The 22,970-nt window shown below is 43.9% G+C and overlaps 1 protein-coding gene across 2 annotated transcripts in view; it reads right to left on the bottom strand.

Moving 5' to 3' along the window:
- The window catches only part of LOC122787663 (DNA topoisomerase 2-alpha-like), a 1,447,528-nt gene that overhangs the window by 563,085 nt on the left and 861,473 nt on the right, over window positions 1-22,970 (bottom strand). For both annotated transcript variants that reach the window (XM_044054499.1, XM_044054498.1), the window contains exon 20: window positions 7,251-7,399. In XM_044054499.1, coding sequence (XP_043910434.1) covers window positions 7,251-7,399 — 149 coding nt within the window. The remainder of the gene's footprint in view (window positions 1-7,250; window positions 7,400-22,970) is intronic.

The raw sequence follows: 22,970 nt of genomic DNA, 5'->3' as shown, positions 1-22,970 counted from the left end.
ATACCAGCTACCTTTTAAATCAGTCACTGAAGACAGCCACAGCATTCAGATTGCTTTCATGTTGCTCCGGTCTTAGATCACCAGTTCAATAGGCAGCTCTTACAGCCAGAGTTTGGGATTACAAAACCATCTGATACAATATGTAACTACAGATGCCTCCAACACTACTTTGCTCTTTGAGAAAGTCACCAAAGCAATGAGAGGGGGCAAAACAGATCACACTGCCTACCTTGACCTGGCCAAGTCATTTAAAACAGTAACTCAATCAGGCACTGAAACTCGAGAGGTTATGTACAAACCCTTGCATTACCCAGTGGATAGCCAGCAGACTCTGACAGGGCCCAGGAAGTTGGAACTCTGAGTACATCTCTACAGGGAGGCTAGTCACCAGTAGAGTCCCTCGGGAAATGGTCTTACCACCACTGTCATCTACTTCTGTGAAGTCAAGGACAATGTCAAAGGCCTCTGGATGACCAAATTTGCAGAAAAAGTACAGTTTTGTACCTACCATAAATGTAGATGTTCGAGGATCCACATTGCTGCAGTCCTAACCATTGGGTAGTCCGCTGTCCAGTCGGCCCGAATACCAAAGTATATGGCTGACGTCGGTCAAGGCGCATTAGACTGACGTCAGGACGTCAGGGTACTAATGCGCATGACCGACGTCATATCCTCAGTCTTTTCTTGCCCCAGATGTCAGAAGGCCCTAAAAAGACAAGGCCCAAACCAAAACACCAACAAAAACCCTGCACCAAACATATATACAATATATACAAATGCACAAGAATATAGCCTAACCCACACCACAACCCCTAAACACAGAGCGGAAGGAGGGAGGTAAATTGGACTGCAGCAATGTGGATCCTCGAACATCTACATTTATGGTAGGTACAAAACTGTACTATGTTCTTCATTCCACATTGCTGCAGTCCTAACCATTGGGTAGAATCCCAAAGCAGAGGTAAGGGAGGCTGGCAAATCATAAGGAAGCAGGAGCTGTCAACATGCCTTGCAAAATAGCTGTGGCAAAACCAGCCCTAGATTTAAAGTAGAGAGGAAGGTGGTAATGCTTAGAGAAAGTATGCACTGAACTCCAAGTAGCTGCCTCCAAAATATCCTTAGTTGCCACCCCCCTGAGAAATGCTGTTGAAGTGGCAGTAGCCCTTGTGGAATGAGGCCTAATCCCAGCTGGAATCTCCTTGCCATGATGGGAATAACAAAATGAAATGCAAAACCCAATCCACTTAGAAATAGTTTGCTTAGACACAGGCTTGCCCTGAGAAGTCAAGGCAAAAGAAACAAACAACTGCTGAGACTGCCTGAAATCCTTAGTCCTGCTTAAATAATAACGTAACTGCCTATGTACATCTAAAGTGTGCAAAATCTTTTCTCCCTTGTTTTGGGGATCTGCATAGAAAGTAGGCAAATGAATAGTTTGGTTTAAAGCCACACTAGAAACCACCTTAGGCATAAAGGAAGGATTAGTGCGTAATGATACTCTATCCTTATGGAAAATCAAAAGGGCTCTACTGCCATAAGGGCCTGCAACTCAGAAACCCTTCTTGCAGAAGTAATGGCCAACAAAAAGCAGTCTTCCATGACAAGTATTTTAACTCAGCAGTAGCCGCAGGCTCAAAAGGTTGTAGAGTAAGTTTTTCCAACACAAAATTGAGATCCCAAGCAGGAGTAGGAGCTCTACGTGGGGGTCTTATATTCTTTGCCCTCTACGAAACTGCTTGAACAAAGGATGTGAAAACAATGGTGGGTCACAATCATAGTGAGCTGAAATTGCTGCAGCATGAATTTTAATGGAAGAGAAGGACAAACCTTTGTCCAATAACTCAGTAAGATATTGAAGAGCCACACTCAAATTAGGCTCAGAAATCTCCAAATTCTTTGCTGCACTCCAAAATAAAAATCTCTTCCATTTTTCTGCGTACACTTTCCTTGTACTAGGTCTTCTGGCTTCCATAATCACATTTAAAACTTGCTGAGGAAGTTGAGACCTGCTGTGTTTCAAAACAGAATATGCCAGGCTGTTAGATGAAGAGATTGAAGCTTGACATTGAGCAGGTGAACGTCCCTCTGAGATAACAGGTGTGGAATCAAAGGTAAAGGCCATGGAGGCTTCCTTACCAGACTCCTTAGAAGTGGGTACCAGTGTTGCCGAGGCCAATCTGGAGCTATTAAAATCATCCTTGGCTTGTCTTGTCTGATCTTTAGGAGCACCTTTGGGAGAAGATTTTTCCAACTGAAAGAAAGAGCGTCCACTTTCCAAGCTGTGTGATGAAACCCCTTTGTGCAAAACTTTGGCAGCTGGTGGTTTAGTGGAGAAGCGAACAGATCTATGTCTGGAGTTCCCCATGACACTGTCAATTTCTGAAATACATGAAGATCCAGTTTCCACTCGTGGGGATCCATGATTTGCCTGCTTAACACATCTGCTAAGGAGTTCTGTGCTCCCGGCAGAAACCTTGCCTGAAGAGTTAGTTGCAAGCTGAGCGCAGTCTCCCATAAAATCATTGCTTGCCTGCATAGAGGATAAGAATGTGTTCCCCCTTGTTTGTTGATGTACCACATGACAGTTGTGTTGTCTGTTAGAATCAACACCTGCCCAGGAAGAAGTAACTCCTTGAAAGCCATTAATGCAAACTGGACTGCTAACATCTCCTTCATGTTGATATGTAGATGCTGTAGTCTGGCAGGCCACGTGTCTTGTATCCACTTTCCATTTAGATGAGCTCCCCAAGCAATGTCCGAGGCATCTGTCGTTAAAATCTGACTCGCCTCTGGCCGGGTCACAGAGAGTCCCTTGTTTAGGTGACATTCCTGAGCCCACCACAAAAATTCTTTTTGAATGCAAGGTATTATTTGAATGACAGTGTCCAAATCCTGGCAGTGCTGTGTCCACACATTTTGAGATACCATTGCAGCTTCCTCATATGCAGTTTGGCATTGGGAAGCACCAGAATACAAGATGCCATGAACCCTAAGGCTTGAAGGACTGTCCTTGCAGTCAGCCCGGACTGAAGAGATAGTTGATGGAAGTAACTGGAAAGATTCTTTTGTTTGTCCGGGGTTAAAAAGGCCATCTGGGCTGCTGTATTCAGTCTCACACCCAGAAAGCACATGTCTTGAGAGGGTACTAGACTGGACTTTATTTCGTTCACAGAATACCCTAGGCATCTTAGCACTGCTATGACATATTCCAGATGCTGTAGAAGGTCTTCCTTTTCTTGAGCCAGAATCAGGCAGTCGTCCAAGTAAGGATAGATTTGAATTCCTTTCAGCCTGAAGTAAGCTATCACTGGAGCCAGAACCTTTGTGAATACTCTGGCCGCAGTAGATCAGCCACAGGGCAATGCAGAGAACTGATAATGAGAATTTCCAGCTCGCAAACGCAGATACTTCCTGCAACTTAGTCTTATAGGCACATGAAGGTAAGCTTCCTTGAGATCTAAAGTTGCCATCCAATGATCTTTGCCCAGCAGAGGTAAAAGCTGTTGTAACGTCAACATCTTGAACTTGGGAATGTCCAGATAAGTGTTGAGGATAGATAAATCCAAAATTGGTCTCCACGTGTTCCCCTTCTTTGGAACTAGGAACAGGCGAGAATAAAATCCTAGGCCCCTTTCTGGTACAGGGACTGGCTGAATAGCCCCTATTTGGAGTAACAAAGAAATTTGCTTGTGAGCCTCTTTCCTTTGTGGAGGGGGAACGTCTGGCACGCCTTTGAAAGGGGGCAATGTATGGAAATAAAACCTGTAACCGTGGTGAATGATATCCAACACCCATCTGTCTTGAGTGATTAAATCCCAATTTTCTTTGAAAAGAGACAGTCTTCCTCCCAAAGGAGCTGCCAGACGAGAATCTACTGGCAGCTGAAAAGGCAGGTCATTGGGTCTGTTTACGAAAGGACTGACCCCTGCCCTCACCAGAAGCCTGAGCAGGTGAACCCCCTGTTCTAGGCCTAAAAGAACCTTGAGCTCTGCCCCTACCACGTCTAGACCTACCCCTAGACTGGGAATCATAAGCAGGATATGTCCATCCCTTAGTAGGCCAATTTCTAATAAACTTCGGTGGCTGCACCTGCAAGAAATCCTTAACAGTTTGCATAGACTTAGCTTTGTCCTCCATTTTCTTTAAAACTGCTTCCACAGGCGAACCAAATAACACATCAGACTGTAAAGGAGCATCCAAAATCCTAGTCTTAACATGCTCTGCTAAATTCTGATCCCTCAACCAGGCATGCCTGCGAAGAACAGAACTAGTGGCAGCCACCCTCGAGGAGGCCTGCACAGCATCAAAACCACATTGCAAAGAATGCTTACCCACTTGTTCAGACACATGAACTAAATCCAGCAACTGTTTACACTCTATACCTTCCGCCAAAGCATCCACCTTAGATTTCAATTGTGAAAGGAGATAATTTTGATATTTTAGCATGTGAAACTGACAATTCAACGCTCTCATGGCTAAAGTGGAAGAAGTATACACTTTCTTTCCCCACCTATCCAAAGCCCTTGCCTCTTTATCAGTGGGAACAGGATTTTTAACAACAGAGGCCTTAACACCCTTAGGCCCCTGAGAAACCGTTTTCGGGTCTGCCCTAGGACTCAAACAGATACTTATGAGCTTCAGGCACCCTATAGTACTTATCAGGCTTAACAGGGGCAGGAGGCAAAGAATCAGGGTTCAGGGAAGCCTCTGCAAAAACATCTTCCACCACATTCAACACAGGAGGTATAGCTAAGGGCCTATGCTGGGGTAAAAATAAGAATTCCCCAAGCCTTTTCCTGGGATCAGAGTAATCTTGGCCTTCCCATTTAAAGTGCTCCCTCATGGAATGCAGAGTCTCTGAAAATGAGAAATCCTCAGGAGGAGAAGCTGTAGGAGTGGAATCATCCACATCAGAATCAGAATAAGGAGGATACTCCTGCAAGTCTTCCACAGAAAACTCAGAAGCCTCTGAACACCGTTCAAAACTCTCAAACTCAGGTTCCACCCTAGGCCTCTTATCAGGAGGGGGCATAGAGCCTCTAATCATAGTAATTAAATCTTCTGCCATTTTAAGCATATGTTTCTTAGGCACAGAACCTGAAGTGCTAGGAGAAGCCCCCACTGAAGCTGAACTTGGCCTACCTCTCAAAGAAGTTTTGGAAACAGTAGGAGAAGCTCTAACTACCTTAGGAAGAGAGGGAAGAACAGTTACCTGAGAAGCCCCCTCAGCCTGGCCTACCTCCTGAGAGGGCACATCCTGTAACAGTAAAGTCTCTGCCTGAGACTCCAAAGAAACTCCTGGCAAAACCTCTGGCTCCACTGAGCCTTCTAAAGAACCGACGTCCGGGACTGCCGGTTCATCAACCCTAGGCTTTGCTGTTTTGTCCTTGCGCTTTTGAGAAGCGGGCGTCGGAGCATCCGACGGCATTTTGTAATTACAACGCTTCCCAAACACTAACCTGGCACAGTCTAACCTTCTCTTAATAGTGCGTTTGTTAAATCTAGCACAAGAGCGGCAACCAACAACGTCGTGCTCAGGCCCTAAACAAGGTATACACAAAGTATGGTAATCCCTATGAGGTATCTGCTTCCCACAAGAAATACAGTTATTCACTTTTTCTGACATCCGGTTAAATACTGAGGCAAGAAAAACCAAAATGTTCCCCAACGGGGTACTTAGCCAACTTTGATTCGGTCTGAAACTCCGACTTCGGAAATATTTCAGAACGCCAACCTGCACTCGCAAAACTGCTTCTGCATCGGACCATGCGGCAAAAAAGACTGAGGATATGACGTCGGTCATGCGCATTAGTACCCTGACGTCCTGACGTCAGTCTAATGCGCCTTGACCGACGTCAGCCATATACTTTGGTATTCGGGCCGACTGGACAGCGGACTACCCAATGGTTAGGACTGCAGCAATGTGGAATGAAGAACATCTGCAAATTAGCTGTCAAAGAATACCCGCACTAAAATTGTTTTCTAATAAGTGACAGAAAATGCCAGCTGTGGACTAAAACTAAATGCCAAGAAATGAACAGCATTGTTAGCCCTAGTAGTCGGAGACTTTGGGATACATTTAGAGAGCAATCTAGCCTTAGACTGTGTCTCTATAGTAGTGACGAAAGTTTTCTATTTTGTGCAACTTATAATATCTAAGACCAAGAAGTCAATGTTCTACTGACAGTATTCAGAATTCATCAAGACCATTGAGTACACTGCCCTCTGCTATATACCTAACCAGGAAAGGAACATCCAACAGGAATGCACACAGAGGTTCCTCACAAAAACGGTGTCTTGGAGATTGCCTCAAAACTTCTCTCTTACAGCCTGTTATGGGGGCAAGGAGGATCTATGCCCAGCATACAAGGCATTGTAGGACCCCACTCTGATGGCCTCCTGCAAATCTACTAAATTCCAGAATTTCCTGATCTAAGGACTTGAACATTGCCTGACATAAAAAGGACCTACTGAAGAGATATCCCAACTACCCCTTCTATGGAAGAGGCTCTCCATCCATGTGATGAGCTCCTCTCTAACCCAATTATAACTTGGACAGTTGGATGAGGAACAGGAAATTCATCCCTGGTTTGGCACCCATGTCTCTAATGAACATGGCCAGTCTGCAAATGTATCCTCTCCCAAGGATATGTTTACACTCAAGGGTAGCAGAAATTGTCCGATATTTGGGATGCATGGCTAGGCTTAAAAAGGCCTAACTGGTCCTTAAGCCTTGTAAACCCATGAACCACTTCATGAGGATCCACCTAAGAGTAAGTTTGCTGCACGAGACAGTTATCATAAGATTCTGATATGTTAAATACAGTTCCTGAGATACATAATGGCTATACTGGTTCTATAACTGCTGACAGCCATGTTAAATGTCCTGTATTTTGGAGGTATTCCTTACGTTCCTGGTTACACTTGTTATTTTAAAGTGGAAAAAAGCGAAGGCAACAAGGAAATGGGATCCATTTACATAAGGGGTGGCCATAAGGAACCTTTTCCAGCAGCAGAGTACAATATTCTGCATATTGGTCTATTAGTAAGTAGTTAGTGGGTAAAGCAATGGTGGGTGCAGCAATTATTACAAATTTTAGGAGACTGCTGTCTGTTAGGCTCTCTTGCTCAAGTTTAATGAAAAGTTTATTGACAGAGATGCAGGTGACATTTTGTACTGTAATAAAGCAAATATGAACTCAACTGTGCTGCATAAAATATACAATGAAGAACAAGTGGTTTTGACTCACCTCAGCATTGTGAAAATATACCTAGGACTAGCAGCATCCTTGCCACCATGTAACCTAGTACCAAACTGACCAATAGGCTGCAGAAGATTGATGTTGTTGCTCCCCACAAAGTTCTGCGCCAAGTTTATAATGGTCATCATCAGGGACATCTGTTAAAAAAAAAAAAAAAAAAAAAAAAAATAATACACACCCTTATATAAATTGTTCCCAGAAGCAACACAATCTTCCAAACATTCATCAAGAAAATATTTTAATCTTATCAGCAGAGAAAAGGGCAGCCAAAGTAATTCTAGTATCGCCACATAGCAATTCCAGTAATTTGGACAATCTCAGATTACCTATTACACAGTTCTTTCATGCAGCCTCCCAAAAGACAGTGGAGAAATGCATATATTCACCAACAGTTACCTTAAGAGTTTCCTCTGTCACTGCTATACTACTGCTGCTTACAACATTTCTTAAATAGGTCGAACATTTTAGGTATTATACACCATACTCAATGTAACAAATACTCCCGTACACAAACAAGACTCATGGACAAGGGGCAGGCAGCTTGCACCGTGCTTCTGGTTTCCTCAAGTCAATATATGGGGGATATGCCTGGTAAAAGTCTCATTTAGTCCAAAAAATGAGGCCAAACTGGCTAAAAATAGCATGTGAAGTTTCAACTGCAGCCCCTACAAATCTCAGGGCAGGAATTACAGGAAAAGAAAGCCTCCCACTGGCATCTACTTTTTATGTTGCTAAGAGAGACAAGATTACTTATCTGTACTAACACTGGTGAGCGATAACTATTTTGATCACCTCAACAGATTAACAAAAAAATGGAGGAACAGCAGCAAGACTGATCCTACGCAAAAATCTTATAACGTTACATCTGTGCTGTCCTATATTCTTGACTGAGGGGTTACGGTTTCGATCCTCGGAATCGATCTGGCTGTTGTACATCTCGCGCCAGTCAAAAAAAATCTTGAGCCAATAGTTATTCACAATGCCCTTTTCGGTTACCTCAGAAAGTTTATAAACTTGCAGAATAGAGGGAAACCAAATCCAAGAGAAGAAGGCATGCCCATGGACTTAACAGAAAAACCCAGGACAACAGATCGCTCCACCAGGAATCCACAGGAGGGGGAAGGTGGGTGGGACACCAAGAATAGATTAAGATTGACAACACAGATGGAACGTTATGGTAAGAGATTAACAACTTAATCTGATGCCAATCTTCATTTATTCTTGACTGATGGAACACATTTACTTTAGATCCTGGGTGGCCCTATGGATGGATATTCCTGAGAACCATAGAACCAAAGGCGGCTCTTCCTCTGGAGACCAAGTCCAATTTGTACTGAATAATTAAAGTATGTGGAGCAGCCCACGTTGCTGCTGCACATATTGCACTTATGAAAGCTTTAGAATGGCAGACAGGTAGCCATAGATCTGATGGAATGTACCTTCACTGGCATTGGAAGCTTTTAATCTCAACCATTTTAACAAGGTCTTACAGACATTTCCCTAAGGCTGCGCCAGAGATGACAAATTGCTCTGATCTCCTAAATTATTTAGCACTGTTGAGATAAAGTAATGGTCTGCGAACATCTAACAGGTGTAAGCACTATTCGCCTTTCACAGGCAAGTCTACAGTCTGATTAATGTTGGACTCTTAAGAACATCTTAGGAAGAAAAGATGCATTTATCCCATGTGGAAAATTAACGGGGGGGGGGGTTGAGCATAAGGCTTGCAATTTAGAAGCTCTTCTTGCACAGGTGATGCAAGGGAGCAACTTGTCACAAGTAGTTGCTGGTTCAAAGGGGGATAGTACCAGTGACTGCAAAGTAGGCAGGTCCCATGGTGGTAGAGGACCTTTAAATGGGGGCTTTAAATGGATAGCTCCTTTGAGGAAGACCTTACAAAGTCTGAGAAATTAACGGTAGCTCTCCGAAGCCATTATGAAAGTTAGCGATGGCTGCAAGAATGACCTTGACAGTAGAAGTGGAAGCCCCCTTAAAAAGATGGCCAGAAAAGGGATCAATGCCATTATCAAGCTCAGATTGAAAATCTCTTCCATTTACGGAGGTAAAGATTCCTGGTGGACGGTTTTTGGAATGCCAGCAACATTTTTCATACTGGGGATGGAATATCATTATGCCTGGTGACTAATGGGACTGGAGGAACCAAGCAGTTAGCTTGAGACTTTGAAGATTGGGATGCACCAGTCCCCTACGGGCGAGAAGAAAGATCTGGAAGTGGATTCAGAATCCATGGATGCTGAAAAAGATAAGGCTATAAGAAGGCAAACCAAATGTGTCGGGGACAGAACAGTGAAGTGAAGATTACTTTGGTTCTCCACCTGGCTGCTTTGAGGAAAAGAGAGGGATCACAGGGAAAGGCATAAAGGAGATCCGGGGGCCAAATGAGAAGGGTCTCTAGTGTTCTCAACCTGGCTGCTTTGAGGAAAAGAGAGGGATCACAGGGAAAGGCATAAAGGAGATCCGGGGGCCAAATGAGAAGGGTCTCTAGTGTTCTCAACCTGGCTGCTTTGAAGAAAAGAGGGATCACAGGGAAAGGCATAAAGGAGATCCGGGGGCCAAATGAGAAGAGTCTCTCTCGTCCTCAACCTGGCTGCTTTGAGGAAAAAGAGAGGGATCACAGGGAAAGGCATAAAGGAGATCCAGGGGCCAAATGAGAAGAGTCTCTCGTGGACTCCCTCTGACGGGAGATTAGGGTAATATAGCTTCTGAACTTGTTTAGGGGTGAAGCAAAAAGGTCACAGCAAGGCTAGCCCCAGCGATGAAAGATCTTCACTACCTTGGGACTGAGAGACCACTCGTGAAGCATTAAGAATGCATATGCTCAGTCTGCTATCACATTTGCACCCCCTCCAAGATATGCATTGCTATCGGAAAGCAGTTGGAGGCAATGGCCCATTTCCTCACACTGAGGGCTTCTCGACAGGGGATAGGATTTGGTTTCTCCTTGCTTGTTGATATACCAGACTAAGGATGGGTCCGAGTGAACTGCAACAGTTCCTGGAGGTAGAGCAGAGTGAAACACTTGCAACTCTAGTAGCACTGCCCTCTGCTCCAGAATGTGTATACACAGATTAGCCTCTATCAGGGACCGTGTCTTAAATTGTCTTTCCCAGATAATGCCACCCCCCCCCCCCAATCTGGGAAGCATCCGTGGTCACTATGGCTTTGGGCTGAGAAGTAACAAATGGACAGCCCAAAAGAATTTCTTCAGATTCCACCTACCAGGATAAGTAGTTTTTGCAGCAAGGGATGATAAAAATGAGGAAATTCACTGGATGGGTTAGGAGACCATCGATTTGCAAGAAGCCATTGCAGTAATCTCATGTGAAATCTTGCTAATGAAACCAGTGATAGCCACTGCCATAGACCCTAATGCTTAAAGCAATAGCCGGGCAGATACTTTGAGCACAGGAGAGACTGAACTTGAGATTTTAATTTTCTGTAGGCTGTGGGGAGGTTTTGAGGCCACACAAGGATGGGCTGAAACTAGCTCTGATAAACACCATATCCTGAGAAGGGATCAGTTGAGACCAAGGTTGACCATGATGCCTAGCTGCAGAAAATTGCAGGGCGAATTAAGTCACCTGCAGCAGCAGATGTCTGGTGGAAGCAGTGATGAGCCACTAATCTAGATATGGAAACACCTGGAATACATGCAGCCTCAAGTGAGCTGTTACCGCTGCCATACATTTGAACACTGTGGAGGCTGTGGTGAGACCAAAGGGCAGAGCCCTGACCTGATTGTGTCTGGCTCCTAACTGGAAGCAGAAAAGCCTTCTTGAGCAGTTGTCTTTTTATGTAGTAATACGTGTCTTGAATGTCTGTAGAGCATATCCAATCGGTCCAAAGGAAGTATCGAGTGAACAGTGACCATCCGGAATTTGGACTGAACAAATTTTAGAATGCAGAGATCCGAATCAGTCTCTAGCCCAGTCTTTCGGTGCTAAAGAACCTAGAACAAAATCTGGTTCCTATTTGGTCTGGTGGGACTTCGATGACTCTTAGCAGCTTTTGTATTTCCAAGGCCGCTTGGTCTCTGACTGGGTGGAACATCAGGGAGTTTTGTTAGAGTTCTTGCATAAAGAATGAAGGGGGGTAAAGTACCCTCAGGAAATTAACCAGGAATCTGTTTACTTCTTGCTAGGCTGGTGGGTGGAAAGAAAATATTCCCCTGTCTGCCGCCAGAGTAAAGCAATCGGGTCGCCTTTCAGGAGCACTGACGGGTCTGACCAGAGGACTCCCTTGAACCCTAGCTCGGCAGGCCACGTTTGCCTCTAGAATGGAGTCTTCCATTGGGACTCCCACCTCTTCCCCAAGGGGAGTCTGTACCATGTGTGTCTGGAAATGCCTCTGACTTCTTGAACCACATCTTCCCACTCCTCTGATTCCAGACTAGGCACGTTGGGGAGCAGAAAAACTATGTCAACTGCAGGCAGGGTTTTTCCATCTCTCATACCTGGAGAGTGTGTTGCTTTAATTTTGGAGCCAAAGGAGGATCTGTCAAAGGGAGCATTGATGGAGGACTTGATTGGCTCTGCAAACTCACAGGTGCATCTAAGTGTCGAATTGCAACACCTGAACCTGCTGACCTGGTCGCCCCTTCGGATGCATGTGCAATTAGTCTCATGGACAAATTAAAGATAAGACACCAGGATAGCTGAGAGGCCACTTTTTCCTAGACCCCCACAGTTACTGCTCCTGCTAGGGCATAAGGCAGCAGCTGACCAGATCCACCTGCAGCCTAGTCAAATGTGCCAAAAAGTTCAAGAACCTATTGGTAAAGGTCGAGGATGCATACACACTTCCCAAATCTGTCCATCACCCTCAACTCCCAGTTAAATGAATGAGCAGTGGAACTTGGCTTAGCCAGTTCCTTTTTAGTGGCAGCCGCTACAAACATGGTGTCTACTGAACCCTTTCACCCAGTACCGATGATCCCCGGGAGCAGAAAGTATTTTATCTAATCTCTGGGGAATCATTCCATTAAATCAGGGGCCTTCCAAGGTTGCTGAGTGATCAATTTTATTAAGCTAGTCAGTGGGAGGGGTCACTCAAAGTAAATGGGTGAGCTTTAAAGGCTTGCAAGTACAGACTCCTCAGAGATCGGGTCTTTGGGCTTCCAGTCAACTCCTGTTTAAGGATCTCCAGAATGTCTGCAAAGGAGAAGTTTTCTGGGGTGGCCGGGGGGGCACCTCTCCCTCATCGAAATCTGCTCCCTCGGTGACAGACTCCTCAGGGAAGTCTAGGTCTTTCTTATACAATTTGTTCAAAGGAGGGTCTTCAGTGGGAATACCTGAAAAGCGCAAGAGGTGTGACCCTTGGTCAGTATGTGTTGCATCCTTAGAGCTCACTGTCAGGGTACCGACGTTGGTGTTAGCTATGGGTAAGCAGGTGTCAATAGGGGTGACGCCAGTAACAAGAGCCACATGAGAAGCGGTGGCCAAAGCCCTCTCCATAGCTTGAAAAGCAGCCCCCCCCCCCCCAAGAGGGATGGGAGTCTTGAACAGAGAAACTTAACCGGGGTCACACCCTGCTCCATGGCACCCAACTGCAAAGCCAAGGAAGGGCCTCTACCTGGCGCAGTGCGAAGCAGTAACATCAGCTCTGAACGAAAAAACTGGAGCAGACTCAAATTCCCCAGATCCGAAGACAAGGAAATTGTTGGCACAGAGGCCATTGGAGTAGACCTCTCACACCTGCAAAGAGATCAGAGTATACATAGGGGTGCTAGGAGAGAATTCCCCTACACCAGGAGGAAGGGGCTGAGATGGGGGAAGACCCCTAGCTGTCAGAAGCTGATCCAACCACCTCACTGTTGTCAGAAAGACTCCCAATAGAGCAAACAGACAAGCCAGAGGAAGATTCACGTCTCTATAAAAGGGCTAGAAGTTGACCCAGAAAGGGGTCGACAGATGGTGAATATGTAGTCCTGGGTGTAGAGAGAGAGACTAGTCTTTGGCATCGGGCAGAAGGTAAGAGCTGCAGAGGTCGGTACAGAAGCTGGTGCCGATATTGTACATTAGAGTGTGTCGATGGCAACCAAGTACAGGCTGGTGCTGAGGACACTGCATTCTGAAATTTTCAGAACTTTAAATTTCGGTTCTGAGGAGGAACCAGTTGAAAGGTGTTATTGGATGCGGGCGTCAATGGAGACATCAGCACCAAATGAGCAGATTTTACACCAGAGGCCTGAGGAGACTGGTCGGCCTTGCACAATACAATTTCTACGTTCGACCAGGGCTCTGATACTGAAGCGCAAGCAGACAGAGCACTATCCAGATGAGAAACTTGAAAAAACAGTATACATATTTGTCATGACCAGAGTCCAGCATTTTTCTGCCACTCTTGGCACTGTTTAAAACCAGTGGTCGATTTTGACTTATCTGACATAATAGCAAAAAAGGCCAAAGAAAGTAAAACTTGGGAACACACTCAGATAAGAATCCTACCAACAATGTTAGGAAAGCTTACTCAATAGTAAGGAGAGAAGGGAATCTACCAACTACAGTAGGCAATACCCAGGTTTAAGGAAATTAACACTTGTAAGAAAGAGGAAAAGGGTGGACAATGTTCAGAAATATAACAAAAGTTAGAAAAATGTAAGCAAACTTTTAATGGACTTCGCTGCGAGACAGAGCCTGACGAGTCTTTCTATAAGAACAGGAAGGGAGATCTGAGGTAAACAGGGAGTGGGTAGATTAGCTCAAGAATTTTCGGCTGGTGCGGGCTATCCAACTGGATCAGAACCGTAACCCATCAGTCAAGAAAAGATGAGTATTGACAGATTGAAAAAGTTATGTACTCACCATAATGATAAATCTGTGTTGTCCTATTTTAATGGGGTTCAATGACTGGGAGTGGTCATGCCTGGGCACCTTTAAGTCTTTGGCAAGTACATAACTTTTGTATTGGATACGGTCCACTTGTCTGATTCATATAGGACAAATGCATTATCTACATACATGCCCAGGTAAAATTAAGGTTGGATATACCAGAGCCAAAGAAAAAAAAAGCTCTGGACTGCACATCCATTTTATAGTGAAATGGATGTACATTAGATTAAGTAGCAGCTGCACAATTCAGGAAATGTTGAAAAAACTGTGGAAGTTGCCACTGCCCTTGACAAATGAACTGTCTAGTTAAGAATAACCCCAATTTGTCAAATCAGTTTGAGAGCAATCTTGAAAAGTGACCTTGGAGACAACATATCCCAGTTTTGCAATCTTCTTTGGGCTTTTCCCAGTTAAGGGTCACCACAGCGGATCACCTGTCCGCGCATGATTGGCAGTGAAAGAAAGCTAGTAGATTAACAGACTGATGGCACCTTCAAAAAACAGGAGGGATGACAGATCCAAAAATCCCAACCCACCCCAAAGGGCGACACTGGAACAAAACTGCAAGAGTCAACGCCCCAAGAGGCAGGGAGGGCTTTGACAATTGAACTGATCCACCTCACAAACACCAGCCTCAGTGTTTTAGCTCAACTGCAAAGGTTGGACCTGCAATGGAGTGGTCACTGGAGGGGACAATAGCATACTTGCCGCTCAACCAAATGGGGTGGAGCAAAGGACACCCAACTGTACAAAACAGCAAAGGTTAGCAAAAACAGTGTTATATTTACAATAGTGGTAGTACACCAATCCCAACAGAGATCAGAGCTTCTGTGACCATTCGGTTCAGGCAACAAATGAGATATGGGGTAATTTGGGGATGAAAGGGGAATTACAGGTAGGAGAGTAATCAAGAGACCTGGATCCAAAAGGTATAAAGCTGCCAATGTCAGATCATAGCCAGAGTTGAATCAGATGAAAATGAACATCGGATCATACTTTAGTGTTTTATTAACTATACAAAATAAATTGTGCACAGAGTGGATGGACAGGGGAGAAAACATTCCCTCCTATCCGTACTACAAACAGGGCTCAGTAGCTTGCAGAATGGTGTGCTAAAGCCTTATCCCACTTCTGGACTACATCGCAAGATGATTGAACAGAAAAGGTACGAAAAGAACCAAATCCACATCACAAGTGCATTAACAAGTGCATTAAGGATACACAAGCTTTCGTAGGGAAGTGGCACCTGGTATACAAGTTTCAACATGCCCTTTTGAAGGTTTTACCATGCCCTTCATAAAGCAATAAGTGTACTTGTCAACCATTTAGAAACTGATGGCTTGCTCACTGGGCCACCTGTTTTAAGACAAAAGATAACACTTGCTCCATTTGCTAAAGTCCTTGCTTCAGTCTATATAGCACCAGTATTGCTTAGTTTACTAGTTTGCTAAGACGCAATGGAACAGCTTGGTTAATGGAAACGTTAACTACTACGGTCAGTGCTGGTTCTCTACCTCCAACTCGCTTTGTGAAACACATTGTATAGCTCTTTGGACAGGAAGACCACCAAGTTGAGGTCTTGGCTAAGGTTAAACAACAGAATTCAATTAAATGCTCACCTTCTGCCCTTTTTCTCCCTGCTGTCCCTATGAATACAGTATTTAAAACATTTTAAAATTGACTCTCCACTACAACAGTACCTTATTGTACTGTGGTGGTTTCACTTTCAAAAAAACTTATCCCACTGTGGAAAAGCTTGCTGCAGCCTCCAATTTATTGATGTCATTAAGGCCAATGAATACAGGTAGTTTTCTGGCCAATTCCCTCCCCAAACTGACATCACCATGACCATCCTAAAAACCCACCCATGCTGTGATGCTACAGCTCCCTGGTAATTCCCCTACCCATACAGGAAGTAAAGCCTAGAACAGGGAAATAGTACACGAGTCAAGTTTCCAGCTGTGAGCTCTCAATCACAGCAGGTAACAGCTCAATTACCCTTAGCATTTTGACAGCTAAGGAAGTTAGGTGTGAAGGGGGATGGGAGACAAGTCAAAGAAATACAATTCAGGCTTTAGAAGAGACTGCAATTTAGCCATTCTAAAAGGCAGCAGTAAAAAAAAAAAAAAAAAAAACTTGAAAGTCTGTTCTGTGGCACTTGCACTGTAAGTATTCAATGAATGGCATGAAATGTTACTTAAAGCTGAAAGACAGTACTGTATATACGTAAAATCAATGGAGTTACACGAGCTTTAATGAGACCTGAATGTATTTTTTTCCCCAGTCAAGCCCTACATTGTGGGATACCAAGGAGGCAGACTAATCAGCATTAGTTTAATATGCCAGACCCAGTGTGGTCAAACTCAAATTATGAATAAAACTATTTAAAACCTTTAAATAGTTCCAGAGTGGAAATGTAGGAAACCCCAAACCCTAATGAAATAAACATGTTTGAGTGTGGTGTAGTTCTCCATTAACAGCCACTAGGACAATATTCCACAATCAATACCTGAAGGAACAAACAAGGATAAAACATTAATCTACGACCAAATTAAAATAATGAATGGGAAGAACAAGTCAGGCAAGTCTTCAGGTCTCTTGCTGTTTCCTCCAGGGACCATGGCTGTCTAGTTATCACCAAGGATGCTAGCCATGGCCATCAATGCCGCTGACCCTTACCAAAGCCCTATGGCAATAGGCATCATTACCTTAAAACTCTTGAAACTGGCAGGGATGCACTATGACTGCAGCCACAGCAGTATTTGCTGCTATATTAAAGGCAACACTGACATCCAGGGTGGCAGTGGTCAACAATCAAAGCTATCGGCTTCAATTTCTATAGCAGACTGTGGAGGTGTAAGCCATCTTCATATTGAGATGGGAAAGCTCCAATGTCACACTTGTAGATCAACGCAATAGAGGAAGATGCTAAATGCATAATTCACTTCCTTGAACAGGTCATGCTTTCGAATTGAAGCACAAGACATTTGAACAGTGGCAAACTTTGCCTTTAATTTTTTTTTGTGAAAAGCCTCACTTCAGCAGAAAATAAGACCCTATCAACATTCCCAGAAGAGGAACCACTTATTGGGACGAGCCCAGGGAGCGTTGGTAGCCACAACTACTATGTCTGAAATAGGATATGCCAATTAAGCTTCTTGAATATATAAAAAGGCTGACCGAAGAGTGTGCACAAGAGAAGACATCAGACCCCCCCCCCCCCGAGCATTGCCACCAGCCTTCCCATTTTTTTCTTTTTTTAAAGATGAAATGCTATTTTTAAAAAAATGGATTCACTGTGCAATGGGCCTATGTAGAGGTTTCCACAAACATGTTGCAATGGCAGAAAAATGCTCCATTAATGGTTAAGACAAGTTACAAAATTCGTACTCTAGAACTTGACATTGAGAAGCCCTTAAAAAGGAAACCACTTCCACTTAATAAATCCTGTCTGATAAATGCATGTTATGTAGCTGCTAACCATGATAGATCTGTGCTTTCTGTCCCCGTCTTTAAACTGATGGGTCTTGGATCTGACCTAGGATCCATCCATAGCTCAGGCTGCTCAACCATATATTCACCCCAGTCAGCAAAATTCCCCCAGATCTAGTCTGCCTGCAATACCATGATAAAAGGCCACGTAGGGGATAGAAAATTTGACCATGCTGAAATGGCAATCCATACCCATATACCAGAAGCCAAAAAAAAAAAAAATCTTCCATAAAACGAAAGGTGGACGGAGGGAAGGATATTTAGAGAGGACAGCAACAAACAGGTCCATCATTACGGTAAGCACATAACTTTCATATCTGATGTCTGTTCCTCAGCTGTTGGGACAGACGTCCTAGCTACTTAAGTACGAGGTATGATGTTCTGGAGGATGGCAGAACCAAAAGCTGCCCTATCTCTGTAAAGCAAATCAATTTATAATGGGAAATGAAGGTATGACCATTAGAACTGGTGGGAGCAGCACAAATGTAATCAATTGAGGCCTTAAAGCTGCAGTAGAAATTGATCTTGTAGTTAAGACCCTTAGGCCATAAAGGTAAAGTCAAAACCCCTTTCCTTATAAAAGCATGGGAGATGCAATGAGTCCACTTTCTAGCTAAGGTAACCTTTGAAAAGCCTTGTCCTACCTTAAGATTAAAGGATACTAACAACTGCTCTGACTTAAATGCTTGGTTCCATGGAGATGCAAATGGAAATTGTTTATACACAGCACAGTGCACACTATCCTTTAATAGTAATATTCAGAAGCAAAACTGTTAAATGAATGCTTTGAGTGAAGTCTGTAGGTCTTTTTAGGCAAAAGGGAAGGATTGGTGTGTAACAATACGCTGATATTGTGACATAAGATGGAGGTCGGAAACTATGGGCTTGGAGTACTGATACTAGCTGAGGTAATGGCAAATAGGAAAAAGTCTTCCAAGAAAGGAATCAAGTCCACCTTAGCAGTAGGTTCATACAGAGCTTGGGTTAAAGCTTGACGTCAGTCATGGCCCAAGGAGAAGGTTTAAGGAGGAATACATACCTTTGAGGAAAGCTCGAGTGAAGACAAGTACGATGTTGTACTATACTAGACTAAAATGGCAGCTATGTGAATTTTGACAGTGGAATATGCTCAATTTTGGAAAGACTAAAACAACTTGTATAGGAGCTGAAAACAGATTTAAATTCCTAAGGCCCAACTTAAAATCTTGTTTGCTTTTGTAAACTTTCCTAAGGATGGCTAAAAAGTGAATGCAGACTACTCTAGTAGAAAGTCTGAACTAACTAGCCATCACTGGAAGTGGAAAAACAGGCAATTTTAGGGCTAGAATACCATAACGAGGCATCCCGGACAGATGAGACAATCTGGAATCTGATCTAGAACTCAAGGGGGTGTACCAGATGAGACAACAGAAAAAGGAACCAACCAGGAAGGGGAAAGGAGGATGACTGATCTTCCTTTGTAATGCTTTCTGGAGAAATTTCAGGGGTAGAGAAGTTTGTCAATGGCTCAGTGTCCAAAAGTTATGCAAACTAAACAATCCCCTTCAAGATGGGTAGTACCCAAACAGTAAACATACTTAAGGTGTGAAATGGATTCTGAAAGTTTAATTATGGGCCAAATACTTAACCAATTGGTTTACCTGACAAATTTACACAGCCTAAAGCAGACAAGTCTTTCTTGGCCAATAGAGTCACCAGCAAGAAGTAGTAGTCTTACCATAACGTTCCATCTGTATTAATGATCCTCGTTCAGTCATTACGTACGAGTATCTGTTCCGAGCTCAGAACAGAGCCAGGAATTTTCCAACCTCACGTCTGCTTCAAACTCTCGAGCTAAACTCTTACCCACAATTCCCCTCTCCCTGTCACCTCAGATTGAGTTTGCAGGTTAAAGAAGGTAGAGGCTACCTCTGGTCAAATAACCTAAGAACAGGATGGTGAGATCCACTAGAAACCACAGGAGGGGGAAGGAGGGAGGGTCGTAATGACTGAACCAGGAACAACAATATAGATGGAACGTTATGGTAAGACAATTTCTTTATCTGATATTGTTAATCCTCGTTCATTCCATACGTATGGGACATTGGGAGGCTCTCATGGAAGGACATTCCTGAGCACCACTGAACCGAAAGTTGCTCTTCCCCTGGAGGCCAAATCCATTTTGTAATGATTGATGAAGGTATGAGGCGTAGCCCAAGTTGCAGCTGCACAGATGTCATGTAAAGAAGCTCTGACATGGAAGGCAGCAGAAGTTGCCACCTTGTTGAATGAGCTTTCATGGTAGTAGGCAATGAGATTATGTTGTGTGTAAATAAAGGTCACACTCCCTCAACCATCTAGCTAATGTGACCTTAGCAACAGTAGATCCTAATCTAGGTCCAGAAAAGACCAAAAATAACTGGTCAGATTTACAAAAGGGTTTAGTCCTGTTTAAGTAAAAACGGATTTGCCTGTGTATATCAAGGGTATGAAGGCAATACTCCTCTGTTTGAATGATTGGGAAAGAAAACTGGCAATTTAATGGCTTGATTAATGACATCTGAGAGATCACTTCAGGCAGAAATGACTGATTAGTTCACAGAGACACTATGAAAAATCAAGTATGGACTTTTGATACATAAAGCCTCAAGTTCAGAAATACATCTGGCAAAAGTAATAGCGACCAAAATCAAGGTTTTCCAAGACAAATACTTGGTCGCAAGAAGAGGCTGGTTCAAAAGGTGACACTGCAGAACTAATAAATCCCATGGTTGAATAGGTTCTCTAAAAAGGTGGTTTCAGATGATTCACACCTTTTATGAAGGTCTTGCAAAATTTATGAGACATAAGAGGAATCTTGGACATCTTCATGAAAATTAGAAATTGCAGCCAAATGAACTCTAATGGTAGAGGCCGACATGAGCCAGTCTAGGTATGGAAAAGTACAGTTTTGTACCTACCATAAATGTAGATGTCCGAACTGGATAGCATCTGCAGTCATAACAAGTGGGTTGTCCTGTCGTCAGGCAGCCCTGCAGTCGGCCGGATTCCAAAGTCCGGGTCCGGCTTCGGCTGATGTCGCACTCCACCCGACGTCATCTCTGTTGGTCTTCGGGTATAAAAGCATCAGCCGACGCCATTTTCCTCAGTGTTTCTTGCCCCAGATGCCAGTAGCCCTCTTGCAGGGTAAAATTTGGATAGATGCCAATGTTTCCAAATAGATAGAGGTAAACACAACAATAAGCATATATGTACATATATACAAACAAATACACCATAAAAGACTCCCCCCCGACAGCTAGCTATTAGGAGGGTAAACACCCTAGGAGTACCACAGAGGGGAAGGAGGGAGGGTAATCCTGACTGCAGATGCTATCCAGTTCGGACATCTACATTTATGGTAGGTACAAAACTGTACTATGTCCTTCATGGATGCATCTGCAGTCATAACAAGTGGGTAGAATACCATAGCCAACTAGGGAAGGAGGATAAAGGTAGATTATGGTGTGTTTAGGATCCCTTGCAGTACAGCAGTGGCAAACCCTGCTCGGGATCTGGAATAAAGAGGCAAATTATAATGCTTGGCAAATGTATGCACGGAGGTCCAAGTAGCCGCCTCAATAATGTCTTTGGTTGCCACTCCTCGTAAGAAGGCTGTGGTAGTGGCTGTTGCCCTTGTAGAATGAGGTCTTATGTCCTGTGGAATTGGTTTTCCATGGAAGGAGTAACAGTATTGTATGCAATTTCCTATCCATTTGGAGATTGTCTGTTTGGAAATAGCTTTTCCTTCCCTTCCTGTTGCATAGGCTACAAAAAGTTGGTCAGTCTTTCTGCTATTTTTTGTTCTGTCCAAGTAGTAGCGTAGCTGTCTATGTACATCCAAGGTATGCAGTATTCTTTCCCCTCTGTTTTGTGGGCTGGGAAAGAAGGTAGGTAGGTGGATTGCCTGGTTTAAAGATACTCTGGATACCACCTTAGGCATAAATGTAGGATTAGTCCTCAAGGACACTCTATCTTGGTGGAAGATTAGGAAGGGTTGCACTGCCATTAAGGCCTGTAGTTCTGAAACCCTCCTTGCTGAAGTAATTGCCAGTAGGAAAGCAGTTTTCCATGACAGGTGTTGTAGGTCTGCTGTTGCTGCTGGTTCAAAGGGTGCTAGTGTCAACTTTTCTAGCACAAAGTTTAAGTCCCAAGCTGGTAATGGTGGTTTCCTTGGAGGTTTTACATTCTTGATTCCTCTGAGGAACTGCCTGAGCAAAGGGTGCGAAAAACAGGTGGATCAAAGCTGTATTCTGCTGAAATAGCTGATGCATGTATCTTGATGGAGGAGTAGGACAGGCCTGAATGAAGAAGTTCGCCAGATACTCCAGAATGTTAGGCATATCTATGTTTGACACATCTTTTCCTCTTTCGTACTCCAAATGACAAACCTTTTCCATTTTCCAGCATAGTTCTTTCTTGTTGAAGGTCTGCGTGCTTCAAGAATAATGTCTTTAACTCTTTGGGAAAGTTCTGGATTAGCTGCTGCTATGTGATGTTCCATGCAGTCAGTTGCAGCGTTTTAGGTTTGGATGTATGATGCTGTAGTTGTTCTGAGTTAACATCAAAGGCATCAGGGTATTGGCCACATGTTGTTCGAGACATGCTCTTCAGTAGTGGGTACCAGTGTTGTCTTGGCCAGTTTGGGGCTATCAGGATTATCCTTGGACGTTCTTCCTTGATTTTTAGTAGTACCTTGTGTATCAAAGGAAGAGGTGGGAATGCATATGCTGTTAGGCCTTTCCAGTTGAAGGAGAGTGAGTCCACTTTCCATGCTAGTGGGTGGAATGTCCTTGTGCAGAATTTTTTGAGCTGGTGATTGAGAGGTGATGCTAATAGGTCTATCTGTGGCATTCCCCATTTGTTTGAGATGGTCTTGAAGATGTCCGGTGCAGCTTCCATTCGTGGGCATTCGAAGTGGTTCTGCTTAGTATGTGTGCTAGAGTATTGTCTTTCTGAGGTACAAATATTGCCTGTAACTGAATGTTGTAGCTGAGTGCCAGGGTCCACAGCTCCAAGGTCATTCTGCATAGGGGTATGAATGGGTGCCTCCTGTTTGTTGATGTACCACATGACTGTGGTGTTGTCTGTCCTTATCATCAACTGGCCCACCTTGAGGAATGGTTTGAACTTTTGGATTGCCAGTTTTACTGCCAGCATTTCTTTTAGATTGATGTGCAGGTGAAGTTGATCCTGTGTCCACAATCCTTGCACGCATTTGTCTAGCATGTGGGCCCCCATCCTAGGTCTGAAGCGCCTGTTGTGATGGTCTGGCTTGGTTGACATCTGCGGAAGGGCAGGCCTGGGTTTGACTGGCATGCCTGAGCCCACCATAGGAACTCCTGTT

The sequence above is a fragment of the Protopterus annectens genome, chromosome 13.part0 (genome assembly GCF_019279795.1).
Source record: "Protopterus annectens isolate FY-2018-M chromosome 13.part0, PAN1.0, whole genome shotgun sequence".
Lineage (NCBI taxonomy): Eukaryota > Metazoa > Chordata > Ceratodontiformes > Protopteridae > Protopterus > Protopterus annectens.
This window is presented reverse-complemented; position numbering and strand designations above follow the sequence as displayed.